This window comes from Simochromis diagramma, unplaced genomic scaffold, assembly GCF_900408965.1.
Source record: "Simochromis diagramma unplaced genomic scaffold, fSimDia1.1 OVJJ01000131.1, whole genome shotgun sequence".
In the NCBI taxonomy this organism is placed as follows: domain Eukaryota; kingdom Metazoa; phylum Chordata; class Actinopteri; order Cichliformes; family Cichlidae; genus Simochromis; species Simochromis diagramma.
Window position 1 is genome coordinate 8,622,643 of NW_024387200.1, and position 25,288 is coordinate 8,647,930.

Consider the following 25,288-nt stretch of genomic DNA (forward strand, 5'->3'; position numbering starts at 1 on the left):
CTCACATGCTTGTGAACTCATTCGCACAAAGTTCCTCTGTGTTTCTCACAAACAAGCTCACATTCTTCCCACTCCAACTGCCTCACATACACGGATGCAATTCCAGTGTTCATCTCTGTCAGACACACACGGAAATCTGTTTGCATTTAAACTCTAAGACCACATTGGGCAGCAAATTTTCTTCATTAACAGCCTTCTTCTGTCACTCAGTGCTGATCTGAGCTGACCTTTACTGTGCAGTATGCACTTTCAATGCTATTATACTTTTAATGACACAGCTGGCAGTGGTTTTGGGAGGTCTTGTGAAGAGCTTGTTGAGCTGCATCTTGAAACGGAATTAGTCATAAACACTGTTGTAAATTATCTATAATAAGTAACATGATCTCGATAACTCGGGGAAATCTAATTTGTCTAGTTTACGTTTGCATTTAAAACGCTAGATTAGTTGAAAATAAAATAACTGGTCCAACACACAGCGTACAAATTGGAGATGGAGTTAAATGCAGCTTAGAAAGGCGCTTTGTAAACAGCATTAGCAGTTAGATTTGCCTTTGAAAATGTTTTTATTTTTTCATTCTTGAAGACAACATGACAAAAATAATGACCAAGATGCTGTATATTTATTTTGTAACTTGTTGAGAGCTTATTGATCACATATACAACACCAGAAAGGCTCAATTGGCAAGAGAACAATATCAAATAAACATCACAAACAAGTTCTTAGCCCCGAGTAAAACAGCAGCCAACAGACAAGGACAGCGGCTCCAAGGACGGAGGGGGTGGGTGTGAGGGGTTTGTGTCAAAATATGAAGAAAACAAGCCAATGCAAACCGAAACATCATACTTGAGACCACAATGGTGATGGGTCTGATTTTGGCATGCAGAACATTTCCAGCTTTATTAATCAAGATGACAACACGGCAGCGAAAATATTACTCATGCAGCACCATTCACAGTTAATTTGGCTAAGGTGGTGGGGCAGACAAATAAATAGCACATGGAAGGAAAGAGACTGAAACCACTGAAGGTCATTAAAAATCAGACTGTATACCGCTGTACTCAAGTCAAGAATGAAAGTGTTTCCTCAACAAGCTGAAAAATGTGTGGCTCGGTGCTCTTTGCTTGATAACGAGCAACAGCCAGCACAGATTCCAGCAAAACTACTTCCAGACACTGTAGAACGACAAAAGCCACACTTGGACTGACAGGCTGGGGGCTAAAAGGCATCATTATAAAATATTTTACCCCCGTCAAAAAATGCACTTTCAAATAATGAAATGCTGAAATCACATAGCGGGAGGAAAGTCCGAGCACAGAGTTACAATATACCTATTCACTCTGCCTCTTTTTGATATGACTTCATTAAAAATCTGCATTTATCTATCTATAAATCTTATAGCAAATATTAAATACTCCATTACAATACATCTTTCTAGTAATCTGTTAAAAGCAATCTGTGTAAAATACGTTCTTTAAACAAAACTGAAGCTTATCGACACTGATACTGTTCCTCACTTTCTGATTACTGTGCTGACTAGAAAATATATAATACTAGTTTATAGCGCTGTTTTTTTTTTTCACTCACTTGATACAAAATATGTCTACATCAGATATATATTGTACGTGTACAAAGTGCTTCTTCTAAAGTGTCTGTAACATTTATAAGCTTGAAATAACATTTGAAATGTAGTAAACATTTGCACAGCTTGAAGAAAAGAAGCACCTCCCAAATATTTCTATCGTACTGTAACCTTTAAAAAACACTTTAACAGATTTGACTTTTTTTTTCTTCCTTTTTTTCCTTTTTCCACATTTCAGTTTGTACACTTTTAAAAATCACCATGGTACAACTGATACAGGATCAAAACAGTGCTTTTCCCATGATCTGATCTTCCTTCATATTGTCAGAGAGCCTTCTGGGGGTCTTTGGATGAGTGTAAACACTGTGAACGATTCTCGGGGCGAAACGGTCACGTTACAATGCTACTGATTACGGACGTCGCCTGCAAAACACTTACGTACATGTTATAATGATCGTTGCGCTCTCTCGACTGACACCACAGTAAGGCTCAATGCGGGAAATATACATGCACTGAGCAGCAATATATTGTGGCTACTACTAATGACGCAAAATATATATGCTTGTAATTTTACAGCAACAGTCAATATATTAAGACTTTTCTGCAACAGCAAGGACTCGCTGGGATCATTCGCGCCAGGCTGCAACGACATAATGCCGAGATATAAAGGCGAGATAGAGAGAAGTGGCACATATTTATCAGATTCCCATTAAAAAAAAATCATTTTATGGCTCTTGCATTGCTATGAGATTGTCAGATTAAAAGGCATATATTATCTGACTCATCTATCCACTTATCTGTATTAACGATGTATTTCTATGCTGGATGTGCTTCCTTTGCTCTGTAGAATACATTTGTGTTATGGTGAGAAAAGCTCATTTGGAGGCTGCCAAATGGAGGCTGTTCAGATTCAGATTCATTTCATCCACATTGTGCGCATGCGCCATTAGCGTGCTGCCTGCTGTAACCCTAATTTCCTTCGGGATTAATAAAGTATTCTGATTCTGATTGTATTACAAAAATCCCCCAATTCCCAGGACAAATTTATTGTAAACATTATAAAGATATCTAACTTATTAAGCAACAATATATAACTGAGCTTTTCTTGGGGAGGAATGCTCGCAGCTACATACATGTCAGTTTGTAGGTGGTCAGTACGAACTTTCATAATCACTTTGGATTTGAAAGGTTTTGTGAGCATGATTAGCAGGATGCTTATTGTGGTTTGCAGCTGATAAACTAGGTGAATGAGGCAAAGACTAAAATATGATTAAGGGAAATAGTTTTACGCATTATTGTCTTGTATGCATGCACGCACGTGCGTGTTGCCGTTGCAGTGCTTGCGCAGATTTTTAAAAGCGATATCTCTGCACAGTTCACCTACACTGTCCACTTCTAGATCTTGCCTGCACAAAGCAATGCATAAATGCACAAGTTGTGATTGCATAAACATAGTACCATAGCACAGAACTGGCAAGCCACTTACAATATTATAGGCACAGGCTGTTAACACTTGGCAGTTAATAGGTAGAAAGATTTAGCTAATTACATTTAAAGTATACTTTCACAGTCTTTCAGCTTGCTTCATTTACACCAGAGGAATACAAACCCCAAGAAGAAAGCTTGAGCATTATGGTTTAAGTTAAAAAAATACGCTGCCCTAGTCTCTCTGAATTGCTAGCTGTGTGCATGTGTCCCTTTCTCTCCGGTAAACTACTTAATCAACGTGCCCTTGAGCAAGGCACTTGGTGGTGCTCTGTAACGTATAGCCCAGTTTTCTCCCAGCTGTGAGTGAAACTGAAAGAATTCTTCCTCATAATACAAGTGCTGCACTTCAGTGCAACGTATGAACTTGGCGTCAAAATTAAATGTCAATAAATAACCTCAAAAAAAACCCAAACCACACAATTAGATATGTATATCAGCGTGTGATATTCAATTAATTATGGGTACTAGTCCATGAAGTGTTTTAATTTCTCTACTGTGTCTACTTATGTGTAAGTTAGTGGTTTCCTTCATTTCCCAGATTTCCTTTAAACACTTTCCACGGAAAGAAAGAGGTATAACTGTGACTGGACTAACTTTAATTTGCTGTTGGTGTTTGTTGCCCTGACTTTGGTATCTCTTGTGTGTGTATACGCGTGCTGGATGTTTTTCTCTATTTGTTTAAAGCATTAAACATTCTATTGAACTAGAGGTTAAGAGGAACATAGCTTGACATTATACGACCTCAATTCCATTACTTACTCTGAAAATATGAACAGCTACCTTTTAGATAAAATGAAGACCGGAATGCAAGCTAAATCTGGATAGGTATTGAACAGTGTACTTGGTTGTTTTTTTTATAAAAAATATATCTCTAGTGAAGTGCTAATATGATATGATGAGATAAGAACGGTCTATTGATAAACTGATAAAGTACCTCGTGGGGTAAACAGCATCACCGTCAGCAATGACCTTTGTTTGGTGTGAAAACTCACACCATCAGTCATGCACTGAAAGCACTCTGTAAAATTAAGACTGTAACAGTGTCATTGCTCTGGACACAATAAGCCAGAGATACAATGCAACACAAGGCAGTTAAGCATTGATATTATGTTTGCTTGGCTCACTGTAATCATGCATGGATGCATGAGATGCTGACGAAACAGAGCAAACTGTGCATTTGGTTTATGATGTTAATATTTGGCTGCCTCAAAAGAAAGAACTGCTTTAGCAGATGCAAAGAAGTTAAGAGAGTATCTTGTAGCCTTTTATATCTGCCTTTCAGCATCCTCTGAAAATAGACACCCATACACATCTCAGCCGCCCAGTGTGCTGGGAGTTACTTGGTTTCCAACGGGAATCGGGTAGGACGACTGCGGGTAACTTCCTGGTGAATCAGCCTTACACGTAAAGGTCTGATGTCTTTGTCATTTCATTGTGAGAGGTTTCCCAGCAGGTCTGGGGTAATGTACCCCATAGGCATAGGTGCCTTGAGTGGGTGCTGTGGCAGGCAGGGAGGGGGGGTCTGGTGGCTAGGCAGGTTAAGGAGCAGACTGTGATGACTGTCTAACTCCTGAACCACTGTGTAGTCTGCAACAGGAGCAAAAAACTGGGGGGAGTCAGGAAGAATGTAAGGCGACTGATTAACCTCCGTTGTGGCTGCAGGTCTGGGCTCCACTGGCTGAGGATGTATGATGTGGTACCCCTCACCGGGCATGGGAGAGCTAGAGGGAGGAGTGCTGATTTGCTGGATACTGCTCTCTGTACTGAAGGCACTTCCTTCTGGATCCACTACTAGCAGCTGAAACTGTGGCTCTTTTTGCTTCCGTTCCTCAGACTCCTCACTGTCTTCACTCTCTTTCCGCTTCTTTTTTGTCTCCTTCTCGGCGGCTGAGATGCTCTCCTGGATTCTGAGTTGCTGTCCAGGAGACAACACCACACCACCAGAGGGCATAACATTGCTAACCTGAGCGTAGAAGTCTGTGTTGACCCAGGTCTGGGGCCCTCTGGTTTGGGTTTGGATGAGCTGTCTTTCACCTGTCTCAGAGGCTGAGGATCTTTCTACAGTATCAAGGGAGGTTTCCTCTTCATCAGGTTGTCCTGGTAGAAGCGTGGCCATCAGCATTAGTGTTTCTTCTTCAGGGAGATCTGTGTTGTAACAGGTGGCCTGGGCGGACTCAGCATCTGGACCACTTGAGGAGAAGCCAAAAAAACAAGAAAGGCAAAGAAATGAGTATTCACAGAGCTATTTGATTAAACAAATAACACCTTTAAATGTAAATCTTTGCCATACCTGATTGAATTAGAGCAACTTATGTTGATGTGTTGACTGACAGGTTGGGACTGACCCAGGAGTTTCTGGGTATCTGAGCCCCGGTTATCCTCCTTCTCTCCACTATCTACATCCTCTGTCTCATTGACCTCCATGAGCTCCACCCACGGCTCATCTTGGTAGAAATCTGGTGCATAAATGGGCAGGCCATCCATTCCTCCACCACTCAGCATAAAATTCAGCTCATCCAGCTTCCCCTTCTGCAAGTGTACAAATAAGTGTTCTGACATTTAGGCTCCAGAAATTGACAGTTTCCTCTGTAAAACACTCTGACTTTGCAGACTTACATCTAAAATTTTAAAACCCAACAAAAAGTGTATGGCAGCTTGGTCTACTCACAAATTAACAACGTAACTTATTTATTAATTTACATCAGGATTTATTTTTTTTAATTGTTCAGAGGTGAGATTGTTTTGTATGGCTTTTAAATGCACTCTGTGAATAATACACCCACAACACAATCCTGAATCATGATGCTCTTTCTGTCTAATTCCCTCTGAGTGGTCCTTATGTCCATTTTTTCTTGTTATTTATATTCAGTTTTGTTTCACGTTTAATTGGTGGTTGAGTCAGATGATAAACTGGTAGTGAGTGTGAGAGAGAGACGAGGGAGTGATGTGGTGATTTTGTGACCTAACATATCTCTACAATATGAGTCGCACAGACAGACAGGAGTCTGTTTTCTATCCAAATTACAATTGAAATATAATTTTAAAAATGTGATTACACAATCCCTTATATAATGGTTTTACTTCCAAACATTGCCTTTTTTAAACCTGATTAAAATACACAACAATTTTGATCCCCCTCTGACAGTCACGCTACTTGACTGCGGGGGTCTAGCATTTGCTTGAAAAATCACAGACCAGAAATACCTTCAATAGCTCTGAATCGATGCCTTTGATTTTGGGTGCAGGAACAGGCGGCAGCAGAAATATCATTAATCTGCAATGACAGAAGAACGAGAGAGAAAGAGAGAGATGTGCACCTGTGATTTAGCAAATGTCTCATTGTTTCACAGATGTTTTGGACACCACAGATGCATGAAAGAGAGGGAGTGCGTGAGTGCTCGTACCGGTTCTGCTGAGAGATGACTATGAGCATGATGAGTATGAGGATACCCACAGTCCCAAATACAAAAACCAGTGTGAGATGGACAGGAAACTCTAAGAAGCAAAATGAAACAGAACTCGTCATAATAATGATGACAACCAGTCCTCTGGCTTCATCAATCATACTGTGTTAAATGCTCAAAGGAAAAAAAAAACAGTTTGCAGTTCACCAAAAATGCATTGCATCATTCTAACACATGCGTTACCTGTGCTAGGAATCTCAGTCACTTGAATGAAGATGGATTCACTGAACTCGCCAAATTTAATGAAAACCTGCATCCTGCAGCGGATGTGTACTTCATATTCTTTTCCTAAGTGCAGACCGTAGATTGTCTGATGAGAGTGTGGCTGAATCTCCAACTGAAAATTGCAAAAACAGACAAACCTTTTGTAAATTAAAAAAAGAAATGATGATGATGTGCTTAAAAAGAATGATGCAGCTATCCTGACAGAAATAGTAACAACACCAATGTTAAAGGCTGAGTAAGAAAAGGAGGGCGTCAAGAGGTCCGTTTTTATTTTTGGCACCTGTAACTACACAATTACTGATGCACTTCAGATAGACTGGATAGATGACATGCTATTATAACAGATGGACGTGAGGTCCCCAACCATCAGGCAAGCCAAACGGTAATGAATACGAGCCTGTACACAGTCCCATGGCCTCTGACCTACAGATCCCTCCCTTCACTTCCTTCACAGATGCTAAGGCATTGCTCTGGCTTCCACAGCCTTGCCAGCAAAGCTCCAACTGCATTTTAACTACAAGTGTTCAGGGGGGAGGGAAAGAGAAACATAACACTCTGCTTCGATGACCTACAATCCATTTTTAAGAGCATGAGATTTGCTTTTTTTATTTGTGTTAATGTGCATGTGCAAAATCTGCTTTTGTCAATGTGAGGAACTGTGTGTAAAAAGAAATAATGGGCAAGATTATTAAAAAGTTAGGAATAAAAGACTTACTGCTTCCCAGTTTGTGGTATTTCCCTCTCTGTACTGCAACTCATACTCCAAACGCATCCATCCCAACCTAACATCAGCAGTAGGTGGGGACTCCCAGTTAACCATGACATCATAATTTAGCCTGGAAGGACTTATAGTCAGCAGGGTCCAGTTTAAAGACACTGGCGGGTCAGGACGTACTGTCAGAGAAAAAGCAAAAGTTCATATTCGAACAGAAGGAAAGGACACTTCTAGTTACTGATTTGGTATGCTAATTTAGGATCACATAAAAAAGGTTAACAGAATACTAAAAAAAATACTGCTTATGTTCAAAAAGTCAATATCTGTTCAATCCAGACTGTGTCACTCCCTTTACAAAGATTAAAACATTTAATTCCATTTAACAGATTTAAAACTAAATGATCAACACGTTTTGTTTTTGTCTTTTTTCTTCATTAATTTAACACGATTGATGAGGACATAAGGACAAAGCAAAGAAGTGAAAACCTCCACGAAGTCATAATTATTAAAGAAGGAGTCCTCCCATCACATTACATTTGTGTAAAACATTGATATTTTGAACTGAGACTGGAGCAAACGCAAGCAATATTGATTGAAACTGCACAGGTCTGATTTGATATTATCATAAACACATCACAAATAGATATTTCTTTGGTATAACTGGAAACGTTGGCCATAAAGAAGAGGGGGAGAAGGCATTTTAAACAATGTCAAGAATCATCTGGAGCTGATTCAACAAGTAGTTGCTACGCTCTTTCTATAAACAAAGAGGTTTGGAAGAATAAGCAGCAACTAAAAGCCTGACCCTACTACAGGTCAAGTGTCTAAGACAACATCCACAATTAATTTGTACTCATAAAAAGAACAAACAAAGATCTTTCCATGAAGAAGATGTCAGGCAACATATGACGTTGCCATATGATAATATATTGCTTGTCAGCATCTTCTAGACTCAAAGTATTTACCACTTAAGCACTGTTTATCTGACATAAGTCCAAAAACAAGTAGAATTTCCAGGTATCCTTCTGCACGAGTAATTCATTGAACTAGAAGTAACCATTTTGTGCTGTGAAATATGAACATATAATTACATATGAATACATTAAGTAACATCTGTAAAGATCTCCTAATGCTATAAAGGATTTTTACAGACAACCTGAAAATGAGAAACAGTAGGATGTCAAATTTGCTGATAAATCAAAACTTTTTAAAAAATCTGTAAATATGCACAAATCTTGGCTACTAACCAATATTCTCCACCCTGAAACAGTCATCTTCATTGAAATAGGTGATGTTGTTTTGAGTGCGAAGCTGCATGCAGTATGTGATCCATATGGATGTGTGATGTGCATCAAAGAAACATTCCCTATTTGGATGGATATACTCGGGACACTCCTTCCACTGGCTGGTAGGAGACCTGAATGAGTGAAACAATGGCAGAAGAAACATAAGAAGAAGTAAAAAACTAAATTCTTGTCAAGTAAAGGTTATACCATCATTAATGGAGCTCACTGATTCACACAAAACAATGTGCCTACGTGAAGTTTTCTACAAAACAAGCAATTATTAGGATTTCTGAGAGTAAAGCAAGCATTTTGGAGATTACACTTACTCTTTCTTAAGGTAGAAGACTCGGAGTGCTCCAGGGGAGGAGAGGTTGTGGAAGGTGCCAGGACTCCACCAGCAGCGGAACGTCTCCTGGTCCCTTGATATACACTCAGTAAAATGAGGCTCAATGAGAGCTGAAAGACAGAGTTAGAAGAGCAACGATTAGAAAGGAAGTGAGACTGCGTTAGGATAAGGATAATGAATCACCTTTATTAACATCTATCAGTGTCTGCAGGGGCTTTGCTTTATTGGTCTAACAATACAGAGATACACGGTCTCCTAGGGGGCCCGCTATCAATTTGAAAATCATTGCTGTGTTTTCAAATCATCAAATGCGCAAGATTTTCAGAAAGCTTACTCTGAACTTGAGGTCAAGCATACTGAGATTCAAAATCATCTGAGATATTTAGTAGATGCACCTTTAGTATCAATTTCATATGGAGCCCTTCAAAGGACATTGGAGAAAAAAGTTTAAGATGTATTTTTGCGAGAGCCTGAGTTACTTGTGCGAGATCCCGCAAAAGTTTTTGATTGAACTCCAAGCACTTCCAGGTCAGTAATGAGACCTTGGAAACCACAGTTATGGAGGACACACACCCGTGGGACAGATGAATAGATTTTTAGTTTGAGCTTGGCCTAAACTATGAAATTAGATCAGTGCTTGACAGTAGAGACCGTTTTTATAAGTGAGAGACATCTGAAGAGAGTCCTTAGTGCAAGAGGACACACTCATCCGAATGAGTACTCTGACCTGGCAGTCTTGGCTGAATTCATTAACAGCCAGCTGCAGTACTCGGGTACTGATAGATGTACGCTAAATGCGCGGAAAAAGTCTTTCTCAGGATCTCGCAAAACTTTTTCGGGACTCTGCAAAAGTAACTTGAATTTTCGCAGAAGTACATCTTCTTTTTTTCCCCCCACCAATATTCCATTCCTTGAAAATCCTACTTCGCCTTGTTCTCTAGTTATAAACTTCACGAGATATTCAGAAACCTTGACCTTGAGGTCACTGAGGTTCTAACTCATCTGAGATTTTTAGTAGATGCACCTATAATATCATTTTGAAGCTCCTATGTCTCCTTGTTCTCGAGTTATAACATTCACAAACTTCGCACCACTTGCCCATCCGCCCTCTTGCCCGGTAGTGTGACACCAATGCTGCGTGAGCCTTTTACAGCTCAGTCACCTTTAATTGCACTAATATCATGACTTCTGGTGGTGTCAGACATCACTTTTTCACGGAAAGGCTGAGTAAACTTGCTGAAATCTAATCTTAACCTCAGAATTGCAGAAACTTGCCACAGTTGAAAACAATAAAAACACAACAGATAATAGCACCTTAAGGTTACAATCCACATTTAAAGACTATCAGATGAGCTCTGGGTATTAAGTGTAATCCTGCATTATTTATACTCAAAGAGTTGCTAGACAAATGGAAAATGCTTCCATGGCATGCTTCCACATGATTTCTGAAACAATGCACAAATACAAACTTGCAAATGTGCCAGAAATATTTTATTCCTTTCTTTTAACAACTGCTGCTGTTACCCTGTGAATCCCGTGAATATCCTTGCGCGCACATACGAGTAGAAAAAAAAAAAAGAACTTGCTAAAAACGTATTATGCTGCTAACCTTTCGATCTGTCCAAACATTTCGTAACAACCTAACCCCTCCTCCCTCCCAGCCCCCCCGCTCCTGTCGGAGATCAGTTTCTCGCCCAGCAGAATATAGAGTCCCAGAGTTTGGTGCAACCATAAATAAGCAGCTGAAAGTACCATTGATTTCTGCTCCACTGGCTCTCCGCCAGCTCTCTCTTCTCACTGCCTGCATTATAAATCACACACAGACCTAGAACATAAACATGCATCAAAACACAGGGGAAAGAAATTACAGACCAACTGGAGCTGATAGTTTCTAAACATAAAACCAAAACATATCTCCACACAGACTCGTTAAAGATTGTTCACTTGTAAAAAAAAAAAAAAAAGAAGAAGAAGAAGAAGAAAGGCACGCTACTGGCATCTGCATACAGACATACACCTACCAAGCATGCATCCTGATTCAACTTACACACATCTAACTACAACAAGACAAGCTATCAACAAGACCAACTCAGGCAGGGCAGTCAACGCACACACCTTTTATTCACATAGAATATAAACCTACTTCGTTTTCATGCTATTTGGTGCCAGTATAACCTCATAATTCTCTGCATTCCTGTGCAGTTGTGCCTTTCCCACCTCCCTTCCCTTCACCTTTTGCACGCTGTTGTGCTTCCCCGAGGTTTGCTATTTCAGCTCGGCTTCCCTTCCCCATCCAACAAATTCCAGCTGCAACCATCAAAGAGCTTTCTGCAGACGCTGAATGCAAGAAGGCCTTAGAACTACAGAAGAATAGGATACTACAGAAGGAAAACTTCTAAGGTCCTAGGGTTTTTATATGGGCTGTGAATTTGGGGGGATAATAATTTGTATTGATTGGTACTTACACGTCTGGAAATGTTTGGGGTTACTCACAACTCACAAGACTTTTTATGATCATCAATAATTACGTAATAAGACGAGCTTTTTTTTTTTTACGCGTTTCATCTTCCAGTTGTTATTCTTGTCTGCGAGAGAAGAAGAATCTTGAGGTCAAAGAGCAATGCCGTATTTTAAAAAAGCTATTTGCATTTTTTGAACTTAAAACCATGTCAAAGGTGAAAGGTTGAGCCGCAACACCTGGAGGGTCACACTCTAATTTTGTCATTCTCTCTCATTTCCTCCTTTTCAGTATTTCAAAGGATAAAAACGGGACCGTTCCAGCTGTAACTGACTCACAAGCCAGGGGGTAATGTTGATTACCTGACTACATAGGCTTGTAATATTTTTTTAAGGCTGTGCTCACATTATCTGCATGTAGTCATATATAACTACATATATAACTATACTTGAGTTTCAGTAATGGAAAGCTAAATCCTGCCTGTACCTGCCAGGTACTAAATGAGCTGAAAGCCTGTGGCTGGAAGAAGAAAACTAATTTGAACATGTGTGTGCGTATGTGTGTGTACATGTGTGTGTACATATGTGTGTGTGGGTGTACTGCCTCATCCTGGCTGTCCATATGTATCTGTCTGTCCACGTGGATGTGCAGCTGAGACTGATAAACAGCTCTTAGCTTCACGTCCTCTCTTCATCAGTCTGTGTAGAGGAGCTAGGAAACCATTTATCTACCTCCATGTCAGCTTTAGCCATTAGGGTTTAAATCCACTAAGAAACCTAAATAAAGCACTCGGCCCTGGGCTCTCACATCGGCTGGCAAACAGAACTGAAAAAGGCGAGAGAAAAAGGTGCAACCAGCATTTACCAGTTACCGCACTGCGAAATGCTCGATTGTAATGAGGAGTGGAATGATCACCTTTTCCAGCTCATTTGCAGATTTAAGTTAATGTTGAGGTTAGTCATGCTCCAAAAGGCTGACTAAAGGAACACCGAGATGTGATGGAAAACGGGGAAGGAAGAGTGACGCCACTAAAAAACAAACATTAGCCGGTACTACAAATGTCACTTGATGAAAAGAGATGTTTTGAAATTAAATCAGAGCAGCATTTTCTTTTAATCAATATTTCTATTAATAAAGGCAAACTAAGTCAGTGTAGGCGACTGTTTATACACTGCAGATCATTTATAATCTGTCCCAACTGTCACCCCATGTGACGTTCCCCTGGGTTCAGTTTTGGGTCCATTACTCTTTGCACACTCTTCATGTGTGCAAATATTAGTAGTTACTGACTGATGTATAAGGAACATGAAAATGAAATACATATGGTTAGCTACGATACTTTGATCAGGTCATAATGACAGAAATGCCTTAGCATTTTTTTAAAAACTACTTTCTGAATCTTTGTGAAAACGTAAAAAAAAGAAAGAAAAAACTCTGTTTATGATTTTGTTTTATCATGAATTAGATTCACACTAATAGATTTCCATGTAAATGTTCCATTACATTTGTCAACCGTAAAGCTCTTTAGCCCTGTTTACCCCATATTGTGGGCTACATCTATTACTTGGGACTTTTTGTTCGGGCACATGTTTAGGTATTTTTGTCCACTTCTTACTTATGATCACTATAAACAATGCCAAAAAGACATGTAAATGAGAACTTCTTGATGTCTCTTCATTGTGGTTTTAGTTTAAAAATGATTTGGTTGCCCTGTACTTTAAGAGAACACACAGACCTGCCAACTGAACCTGTTGTCCCCAGTCACATTGTTCACATAACTCAAGAGTCTGCTCTCAGTTGACCACAGAAAAACCCCATAAAATGACATGACACTAAAAGTAGCCTTGTTTCTGGAAGTATTCATTTAAACCATAAATATAAATGATAACATTTATAGGAGTAAAACTATAACTTAAACAGCACAATTTTAAAATAATTTAGCATAAACCCCCATGCTAAAAATGTTGTGACAATGTGAGATATGTAAGTAAAAACAGAATGTAGTGATTTGCAAACTGCATAAACCAATATTTATTAACCAAAAAGATATAGAAAATGTATAATTAAAAAAAAAGTGGGGGGGGGGGGGGGGGATTCTGGCAACAAGTTTCTAAAAAAGTTGGGACAGGAGCAAGTAGAGGCTGGAAAACTAAACGGTATTACAAAGAAACAGCTGGAATAGCATTTTGCAACTAATTAAGTTCACTGGCAACAGTTTATTAACACAACTGGATACAAAAAGAACATCTTAGAAAGACGGAGATTCTCTGGAGTAGAGAAAGCAAGAAATTCACCAGTCTGCAACAAACTGTGTCCACAATGTGAAACTATTTCAGAATAAGGTTTCTCAATGTAAAATTGCAAAGACAGTACATAATGTCATCAAAACAGGCCGAGAATCTGGAGAAATCTCTGTGAGCAACAGACATGGATAAAAATCAATAACGGATACCCGGGCTCTCAGGCAGCACTGCACTAAAAGCAGGAATGATCCTGTCATAGAAGTCACTGACTGAGCTCAGGAACACTTCCACAGAAGACCATCTTTGAACACAGTTCACAGACAGTGATTTCTGTGTTCTATGTGAATAAAACATGTTTATGAGATTTGTAAATCATTTAATTCTTTTTTTATTTACATTTTGCACAGTGTTGCAACAGTTTTGGAATTGGGGTTGTGTTTGAAGGTGCTAGTTTTCCAGTCATTTCACATATGCCTTATTCTACGCTCCCCATGTCTATTACACATCTATTCTTGGCAGGTGTCGAGCCGTAGTACCTGCCTAGCAAACTTGAGACCTTTCTGGCTGTTCAGCACCAACTTCTGCCATATGATCGTTTTTTTCCAGCGCCATCATTCTGTTTGTGTTTGTGTGTATTTCTGTTATCCAGATGGAGAAGTTGGCAGCACATGCTGACACTGTGCTAAGAGTAAAAGTGCCTGTCAGTCTGCACATGCCAAGTCCTACATTATATCCCTGCACCAGAGCCCAAAGAGACACGCACACATACACAGGCGCACACACGGTAGAAGTATAACTGTGTGCAGCACACAAGGTAATTTTTTTTCCATTGGGAACATGTCTTGGATGACGAGGAAAAGAAAGAATCAGAGAGAAAAATTTCAGGACAAAGTCTAGAAGAAATGTATTCCATATTCATAATACTCTCATACATCTTCGTCATCTTCAAATAAAACAGGCAATGAAAATTACAAGCCCCAAACTGGGCTTAATGGTGAAGGTTACATAGTGACTTAGGACATGGTGCAACACTTGACAGAGCCAGTAAGAGCGAGAAGCAGGCCAGAAGAGAGCGGGAGAAAGGTGAGCGATTGCAACAGGATACAAACAACGGAATGTAAATAGGTGATATAAATAACTCCCAGCTTGCACATGCAGTTCCATACTCAAGTGCACGGACACACACAAATGCATATGCACTAAACTTACACCTTGAAAACAATAAGCGACAAAAAATATGCCATTGTTCTGTTCCTTGAATACATCCTGCCTCTCCGCTCAGTAACACAACAGGACATGCAATGGGGCTTCTTCTCGTTTGAAGCTTGACTGGATGTCAAGTTCTCGATTCATCTGATCCTCATGACAATGTTCATAGCTTTGAAGTCCCAGAGACACAGCCCAGTGTGTTTAGCCGCGTAGTGACCCAGTCAGCTTATTGTAGTCACAGTGACTAATGATGTTAATCTTCTCTAATGCCATTACAGCTCACAGATTTAGCTTAGTTATGTCATATTATGTCCACTTTCAAGTAAAGAACAAGTGTTGTTCTCGCTCCTAATTTTGCTCTTTGGACTTTGTACTGGAGGGTGTCAGAGATTCTCATATGGGACAAATCAAATTTCTATTACAGTGTGATACATCAACACTGTAGGGAGGTGAAATAAAGACATAATTTCTAGGTTAGCTGGTATTCAATTAGCTTATAGGTTTTTATTTGTGTTTTCTGCTATATTCACGATTGTTAGCTAACTTTCTTTAAGGCTTTTCTTACAGTTCTTTGTATCTGGGACTAGGGCTGTGCGATATGACCAAAATCTCATATCCCGATATAAGAATTCTATCGTCCTGATAAGATATAAATCACAAAAATGTAACATTATCTGTTAATTCTGTGAATCTCGGGCAGCTCGACTTGCGGGAAGTGTTTCCAGCTGCGCGTCATGTAGCTGGAGTCGAGTGTTTTAACCGACGCATGAAACGATACATTTTTAGACACAAGTTGTAAAGGCCGCCGTTTTCTTTGTGGGTATTTATTACACGGCGTGCTGCGGGGAAAAGCCTGTTCTAACGTTTGAGTCTAAGGTTTATTTTTTAGCACCTGGCGGCTCTTTTTTAATTCTCATCCGTAAACAATCTGCTCTTTCACGTGATTCAGTTTATTTTGAAAAGTCTCAACAGGATCTTGAGCTTTATTGTGAAAGGTTTATGTGGAACATAAACAAGCGGACACGCGATGCTGTTACCGTCGTTGTTGCTAACCACAACGCATAAAAACAGGCGCTTGTCTGTTGGTAGTGTGGTTATATAAAATATAAGAGAAAGAGAAAAGAAGAAATCAATATAACCACTACAGTGACCATCAAAACGATGAAAGAATATTGCCGTAAACAGTTTATTTTGCGACACCACGAAACAAACAATAGCGTAAAATGAAACATCCGATATATCGTTATATCAACAGCCCTATCTGGGACCACTTTTTATGACAGTAAGCAGTTTTTGCTTACAAAAAACCCAGTGGCTACTGTGAGTAATATATTCTACATTTTTAACAATCACTTTTTCAGTAAAGTGCTCGTGAAAAAAAGAACCATTAAAAATGTAAAATCCTGCAGCTTCTTAAGTTTTTATGTCCAAACTTCTTTTGCTGCTTGAATCGAATTCCAAATGTCATGAGGTGTTGACATCAGACATAAAAAGATGTTTTCACGTAGCAACACCTAAAGTCTAATCAAAATCACAAATTTGCACCAGGTGGACATAGACAGAGGAAAAATCTGCGAAAAAATCTTAAAAGAGACGATTCAATGTCTCTTTAAAAATAGGAAAAACCTGAGAGGGCTTGGAGAATGAAAGTGAATGAAACAGTACGCCTGGTAACAGTTTCACTCCTACTGTGTGATGAATATTTGTGGTTTTCCAAAAAAATTCCATCTACTGTATTTGTATGTGAGTAATGCAAAGTGAAACTTGGCTTTGCATTTGGTATGAACACACCATAGCTGTCATTTTTCTTCTTAATTATTATCTCCCCTGAAAAAACACTTTATTTTCATTTAGTTTTTTTCTTTAATTGGAAGCTTTCTGTCTTAAAGCAACCTTCCCACTTTCACAACTCTCACAGTCCTTTATTTGCAGTATGAAGACTCCATATAATGAGCACAATTTCAAAACAACTCTTCTGATTCTTGTGAATCAACAATTTGTCGTGTAAACGTATTTAGTGCGCAAAGTAAGACCATTTCCAATCACATTAGAGAACGAGGCACAGCGACTGCAGTTATGTATGCGAGTGTAGCGGGAGATACACCGCATGAGATGCATTCTCGCCACTGGCAGCACTCCGGTGTAGGAAAGCGCGCTTGCCTGGGTAGTGAGTGCAAAGAGTCGGGTCAGATGGCAACTGCTCATTTGCTGCGCATGCATCGGATTTACCTGCTCTAGTGTCACATGCGCTTAATCAGACCACATAGACCTTGAACTCTGGACATGGCAGAGAAAAGACATTTTAATGTCCAAGCTGTCAGAGTCAGGTATTTGAATTCTTGTCTCTCTGCCAGGAAATGCAGACAACAGTCCAGGACTGTTGCTGATGTGTGAAAATGTTTTTTAATCTATCCTCTTGTATTCCTCCATCCATCCTGCAGCTTATGACACTTTCCTATCCAATGTACAGATATGAAAATCAGGGCAAATTTTCCTGCATGCAAAATGTTAAATTAGTCTTCTTTGCAGCATTGGTTCCATCACACAGCACTTTCCCAACCATGAATTCCCCTCAGCTTCTGCTATCTACAATATGCATGTCTCTCTTCTGCTCTTCCAACTTTGTGTTTAACTTCAGGCACCATTACCCACACAAGGCCCCAACTTTGAAGCTCACACCCACCGCTTGTCGTTGAAGCAGATGTAACTGTGGATTGTGTGTACAAGCCAGATGGACCAAACCTCTGCACGGTTACCACTAGCTACCACCTCTGTGGTAAGGAACACAGCCCTGTTGAACAGAATCAATCTATGTGCTTAAGGAGTGAGGTCCTTTTGAGCCACACAGACAATCAAGGAAAGAAGGTTGTGGAAGAAAATAAAAGAAAAAGGAAAGTGTGTGTGAGTGTATATGTGAGCAAGGATAGATAGAATGAAATGACTAACACAGCCTATAATCACTATGGTAAGCCTTTAACTACATAGGAGCATCTCCAAATGTCTACTCTTGGCTTGTTCTGTGGCTCGCCTAACAACAGACATAAATATGCTGCAGACACAGAATTCCAGGAAGACTCTTTTAAGTCCATAAGCAGAGCAACAAAATGATTTTAAACAACTCCAAAAGCATAATGCTGAGGGTGGCTCACATACTGCACAAGACTGCATTCTTACTGTAAGCGTTATTTTTTAGGTATATAAAAAAGCCCATGCAAAGCATTTTCCATTTAAGCCGTAGTGAGAAGAGCAGCTGTCCAGATTGGAAGTTGTGCAGTGGTGAGCTTGGGAAAGGCACAGGCTGCATGTGTTTGCTCATGCTATCACAGGCTGCTTTGTGTTTACAGATGTTTTAACGAATGTTGAGGAAGACCAGGACTGAACTACCACAGTGGTCACTGGGAACCATTTCAACATTTGAGGTGAACCAAACAGAATGTTCGATGGTTTTGACATCACCTGGTTATCAGCAGTTTTTCCTGAGAGCTTATCAGAATGGTACTGTAAAAGTGACAGAGATAAAGATATTTGATCCACTTTGTTAACAACGTCAAAAGGCCCAAGGGCAAAGACACAGAGCTCAATCCTCAGACATTAGTCTCAGCTACACCAAATTTAATACCTGAACTACGTACCTTTCCCTGCTTCCTCGCCTCCTCCTGCCACATCAGAAAATATATGAAAACAATAACGGGAAGGCATAGAAATTATAACCCGTAACACGAACCTCAACTATAAATAACAATTCAGGCCCGAGGCAAAGAAGATGGACTGATTTACAACAAAAATCTGAGAAAGAACGGTTTCTTTTGCACCAGTACTGGCATCGGGAAGAGAAATAACAATATGTTCAGCACTTGAACTTTCAAACTTGATTCCACTTATTCCTGCTATAAAAATCAACCTAGAGAGCCTGTGTACCATCCTGAACATGTATGACTGAATTGCAACTTGCCATAATTAAATATAAAGTGTTTAGAGCAGTGAACGAGCGTGGGGGGGCCTGAACCCCGTCACATAAAGAAAAAGTTTTCCCCCCCCCCCCCCAAAAAAGGGTTTTGGGGAAAGTGACTTCTAAAGACATTTTTAAGGAGGAAAAACACAAACTTTGTCCAAAACCTCTCATGTTTAGCTGTTTCCCACTTTTTCTTTGGTCATTTTAGCCTTTTTGGCCAGGGTGAAGGGAGTATCTGCCATCAAACAAGAAGACAGCCGCATGTAGCTATGATGATGTTTGCTAGTTCACCTTACATGCATTAATGTAATAACGTGGTTAGCCTACTCAACGTAAATTACACACGAACAACATGAAGCTACTCATGCAGAGAAGAACGGCTGCTGCTGCATCATCATCCGTCATCATTTCTGCTACACTGACAGGGCTAGGGGCCAGGACTCTATTCTTCGGGGTTTTGGGGGATGTTGCTCCGGGTCCGATAACTGGCAACCCACCCGACGTGCACGGTGTGAGGTCTCGCAGCAAGCTATCAAATACGGCGCATTTCTGGGCTTTTAAAAAAAACGCTATGCGTCGCCAGCTGTTTAATCGGATTCTTGGTGTTACCTCCTTTGACAGTATCACAGTATCAGCTTAAAGCACTTGTTGCAGGCTGCTGAGTTTGCATATTTTGCTGTGAAGTACAGCCAGACTTTTTGACCGCTCGCCTTGGACTTTTAATCTGTAGCTCTGCTCTAACGAACGTACGTACCTGGCCCCGCCTACTATCCTCGGAAACGTAAAATGATTGGCTAGAAGTGTATCACAGCTCAGGAAAAAAAAGCACCGAAATAAAGCACCGAAATGTGCGCTGCTTTTCGGTCTGGTTACTACCGTTTATGTCAGAACCGGTGCCATCATGGCACCGGACACCGGTACCCATCCCTAGTGGAAAGTTACTTCTAAGACATTTTAAGGTAGGAATCAATTATTTTTATAGGAAAAAAAACTTTAAATGAGGGAAAGAGAAGAACTTTAGCTAGATAAAAGATGGTGAAACGTTAATTTATTGTCACTGTGTTTCAGATTGCTGCAGATTGCATAACAGCAAATGGAAAAAAAAAAAAAATAGAAAAGACGCACTAGTGTGGACTTGATCTTAATTTGACCGGAGAAAACACGATGAGTTGGCATTCTTTGGTGGATTCCAGTGGTATTTTTCCATCTGTTTCTCATTAAACCCATACAAAGGAAGATGAAATGTCTTAGTAAATTGGCAAGCTACTTCCCTGTTTAAGAATACAGAAGATATGGCAAAATTACAAAACTAAAACTACTGCTTGATTCCATTTATTGGTTACTCAATCAATAAAACTGTGTACTGACAAATAAGTCAATCAAGCTGTGTTTTCTTGAACATAATGATCCGCAGGCTCTTTGTACTCTCTGCTTACAGCAATCTGAGTTTGCATTCTAAAAGCAGGAAAACACTGCACACTATTAAATGTCACCTACATCAAAAGCACTGTAAAAACGAGAGGGAAATAAATTGTCCAATGCTGTCAACTGCACTATTAATAACTTAAAATAGCATATAAGGCATGCCATACCTTCCATAACTATGCAGACATGATGTGCTGCGATGCTTAGGTGCTCTTTTTCAAAGGCAATCCAAGTATAGAGAGAGATTTTACTAATGCAAATCTAAGGTAATGATAAATAGTTTGCATGTAATACGTGCATGTGCAAGTGCAGGGCCAAAATCAAACAGTTTAAATTCCACTAATGTTTCTCCAGGTAATATGCATGCTTACCATTCTGGCAACAGGTGCTGCAGCAGCCAGCAGGCTGCCCAGAGATGGCCTGGAGATCTCAGGTCACTGACTCATGCTGTCTGGCTCACCTTTTAATGGCAATGAACAGATGCACCTAAGAATATACTCAGAGCACACTACCTTGCCAAAATATAACTGGTTCGCACGCTTTAAGCGTCATTAAATGTATGCAAATGTATTGAGCATCTGATTTCAATTATAGGCCTTTCTCTGGATCAAACAAAAACATTCAATCAACAGATTAAGACAGAATTAAGCTGCCTGCTGATGGTTAAGCTGCTAACTCAATCTTTTTGGACAACAATCCTTACCACAATAAACTACAGCCAATTAATTTGGATGGAAATAAAGTCTTTTCATCCAAATGTGCACAACTATAATCCCAATAGATGCCTTAAATCCACAATGTACTGATTCATTGCTTGAACAAGAGTCAATTCTGTTTTATCCAAGCTGAACCAGGTCCATCTGCAATAAAAAACTTTGGTCAGAAAATGCCTTCTTATCCGTCTTCCAGAAGTAATCCTCATAAAATACATCCAGGAATGCAGACACTGCCGCACAAGAGATTTTCCTCTTGACCACCTTCGACTGATCACTTTTTGGGGGTTGCTAGGAATTTCTCAAACCTGTTTGTTGCAGAATAAGCACCATTTTTATTTTCCAGGTTTGACACTTTTGCCTTAGTTGTAGTTGTTTCTATCATTAGGCTAAAATGTCAATTCATTATTTCACACTTATTTTGTGGTTGTTTGCAAGTTTTTGGTTTTAAAGGGTAAATTATGGCAAAATCAACTCATTCCCTCATCTGCAGTATTCTTTCACCTAATTATTTCAGATAGATCAGTGGCACCTGGGTTAGCTGGCTGAACATCCTGCATCATCCTGTCCCTGGACTTTGACAGAGCAGCCCCAGTCATATATTTACCCCGAGTCTATTGATCACTATCCTGCCTGACAAGCCAGATCAGGAAAATGCAGCGTTTGCTCAACAGTGAACCTTTCCACATGAATCTGAACAAACAGCACTCTGCAACTGATGTCTGACAAAAGACGTGATAACAAGTGTCAACAACATGCTGCACGCAAAACACACTTGTTAATATTTGATGAGGTGAACATAGAAAGAGAGAAGAATTAGGTTTTTTTTCTCACATGTTATTTCTCACTCTAACTGGTTGTGACACAAAGCTGTAAGAACACCAGTAACTTACCTGATGATGTCGTGTGGTCCCAGTCTGTGAGAAATGTAGATCCTGGAGAGGGCAGCCAATCCAGGGAGGAAAGAATGAGAAGAATCAGGAGATTAGAGGCGAGTGAGAGAGCCATGATGCTGTGGAGAGACAGAGGACAGAATAAGAGAGGACAGAGACACTGTGATTATAATTATCAGCTGAACTCCATGGTGACACTCCCATGTGAACTAGCCTCCTTCCCCCACTAACGCCATCTTTTTCTCTCTGGCCTGTGAGCACAATTTGTGACCACTATTTATTTCAGTTGGTGTACATGAAACCAAACACTGGACAGGATGTAAGGAATTATCACAGGAGTTTGCAGCTACGGCATTTCAAAGCTGAAAATATGAATGGTGGGGTTTACGTGTGTTGTTTCGCTTTGTGTGAACTCTAAAAGAAAACATTTTTTATCATTTCAGAAAAGATCTCAGTAACATTTCTATTAGTTACAGCTACTTGAAATAACTTTTCCATGACGTACACTCTACCTTGTGACCGTTTAGATGGTTAAATCCATTCGTTTCACAGTCGATTACATCATTAGACAGATATATGCTCCTGAAAGCCTGTTATTAGCGCCAGGGCAAGTTTTTAAAACATTACTTAGCTCCATGTTTCTTTGGTTTATTAACAATAAATGTGTCAGTATTGAAAAACTGATGCACTATAACATTTAAAGTTATTAGTGGAAACCGATGTGAAGTTAAAACGTCCAACAAATAAAAAGCAAAATCAGCATTTGTTTGGAATAGCTGTCGCCACTTGAGTGAATAAAATCATGTTCCGATCCATGCTTAATCATCCAGGTGAGGAAATTCCAGAAACTTGATTCTGTGATTTGCAGTGGGAGAATGTCACATCCGCTTGAACAGAACCAACTTTCTGGGAAAATCATGTTCCTTTTGTATCAGCTGGGAATTATAGATCTTTGCTAAATTAGAGTTATCAGCATTTTCTGTAGGGTAGGTTTCTGATGGGTAAGCAAAAAGTAGTTATCTAGAAACGATGTAACTGAATGAATGGTGGGGTTTATGTGTGTAAACCCCCAAGGATGCTAAGGATGTCAAACCCAGCAAACTGGCTTTTCAAGACCAAAATATTTTAGATAGAAACCAACAAGTAGTTTGACTTTGGCACTTTGGATCTAATTATGAAATCCTGTATGGCAATTAATGGCAATTTTAATGTATGACACAAAAAGGGCAAAATATCCTTAAAAGAAAAAGCTGTTGAGGCTTAACTTGTAGAAACTGCATTTCCCAACAAAAGTTCTAACACAAACCGCCTCTCCTGCCATCTTCGTAAAACATATATTTTAGTAGTTTATTTATTTGAAAATATGATGGCAGCTAATTCACAAAACGCTCAATAAGTCAGTGTTAGAGACAACCTCTAAATATAGGCCAAATTTTCAGTCCGCACCCTTGGCTATTTACAGCTGTGGCTCCACGACTTTACTGGGCAGCAAACAACCCCATCCCCACAGGATACATTTGCCTAAATTACGTGGTCCAAGTATCTTAAGATTCCTGAATCCAAGCTTATCTCATTTTATCTTATCTTCCACATTATCTTATGTAATCTTGTCTTATCTTATCTTGCAGATCCCACAGGTTACAGGAACTGCTCAAGACTGGAAAAGTCTGGTATCTTAAAAAACCCTAGCAACAGGAAAATGTCTGGATCCAGCTCACTAGCCCATATTTACCACACTAGTCATCCATTTACTTGATTTGACTTAGATTTATTACACATTAAAACAAAGAGTCTAGATTTAAGGAAAAACAACATCTCAGTTTGACAAAAGAAAAGGTTTTCATTTCAGGCTTTTAGTCCAAGGATAGACTTAATCCATGTCAGTAAATCTGAAACATGAAGCACAACTAAAGCAAGAACAAACGGAAAAAAAACCAACAAAAAAACTAAACATTGCAACATGGACAAAAAAAACAAGAATCAACATAATTTTGCAACTCTGGTTCGTCTCATGTAGCAAATTTTTTAATGAATGTGGCAACAGACAGGTCCACTGTAAGCAGTCAGTCATATTTGTGCTGATGACTTCCAAGGGTCCAGAGGTCATATAAAGCCAAGTTACACAGTGCAAGAATTCATGGCAGAGAACTGTCAAGAGGCAAGCTCATGCAGACTTACTTAAATGTTTCTCAAATGAATTTCATATTTTTGGCTTCCGTTCTGTTGAACAATTATTAACCCGTCCGATATACACTTTCAGATAAGATTTTTTTTTTTTTTTTGCTTGTTTGTTTGTTTTTTCCCCCTTGGAAAAGTTAAGTTCATTGCACTTCTTTTTAGCATATTTTTTTTTACTTCTTTAACATTCTTCCAGTAAAACTACTAAATTGGAGCAAAGGTGGGTCAAATGGCCCCTTTACCCCAAAATATGTCCTGATGTTAATCCGTACTTTAGTCTCACCCTTTCACATCTGGAAGCATCTGTGGACATCCTGGCAAGGCTGGTGCTTTCTTCTCCATCTTGTGCAAGCCTGTCCCCCGTTTTTCTTCCTCTCTCACCCAATTACAAACTCACAGGCTGACAGGAAGAGTTGTCTAAGCCAATCAGAAGAGAGGGAGGCTAAACCCAGGCCTCTTGGGGTCCCTTGGTAAACATTTAAGGCCTGCGTCCTCAACCCTCCTCCCACTACCTCTGCCCTAAAGCATACACACACACACACACACACACACACACACACACACACACACACACACACACACACACACACACACACACACACAAACACACACACGTGCATACAACATGAACACATCACACATTCTAAGGCACACAGATGCACTCCTTGACTTGGCACCCCTCTGCCAGCACCATGCCTCTCCTATGTTTCCTTAAATCTACTATAATCATCTATGTTTGTTCTAAAGAAGCTGACAGGGGAGGCAGAAGCCAAAGAAAAAAAGGTTAGGGGGTGAAAGGGCACATCGTTTCTGTTAGTCCCTTCTATAACTGAAGAAGGACAACATGTACACAAACACTCGCAGAGCAATGTTGCAAGCTAGAGTTTAGTTTGAGCTTCTTTTAGAGAGAAAGCAAAAAACAGAAAGACTGTGTAGTTGGCGCTCTGACATTCTGTAGTCAATAAATATTTTCTATGGACACTAATTTCATACTCTAAATTTACTTATGTGCACTGTTGTGTTTTTGAATTGTGTCTTAGGGCAGGGGAGTAAAAGCAAGTCATTCCAAAATACATTTTTTCTTTTATCTTCAGTGTCCACAATAACTTGTTT

The 25,288-nt window shown here is 39.7% G+C and overlaps 1 protein-coding gene across 1 annotated transcript; it reads right to left on the reverse strand.

Annotated features, from left to right (window-relative positions):
• Positions 1–598: 598 nt before the first annotated feature.
• On the reverse strand, positions 599–24,694 carry ghra (growth hormone receptor a). Its single transcript, XM_040051080.1, is given in 11 exon segments — positions 599–4,520; positions 4,522–5,257; positions 5,359–5,597; positions 6,273–6,342; positions 6,473–6,563; positions 6,716–6,869; positions 7,473–7,651; positions 8,720–8,889; positions 9,085–9,214; positions 21,998–22,116; positions 24,459–24,694. Coding segments are annotated over 11 exon segments (2,001 nt in total). The 5' UTR covers positions 24,518–24,694; the 3' UTR covers positions 599–4,466.
• Between the last annotated feature and the right edge of the window lie 594 nt (positions 24,695–25,288).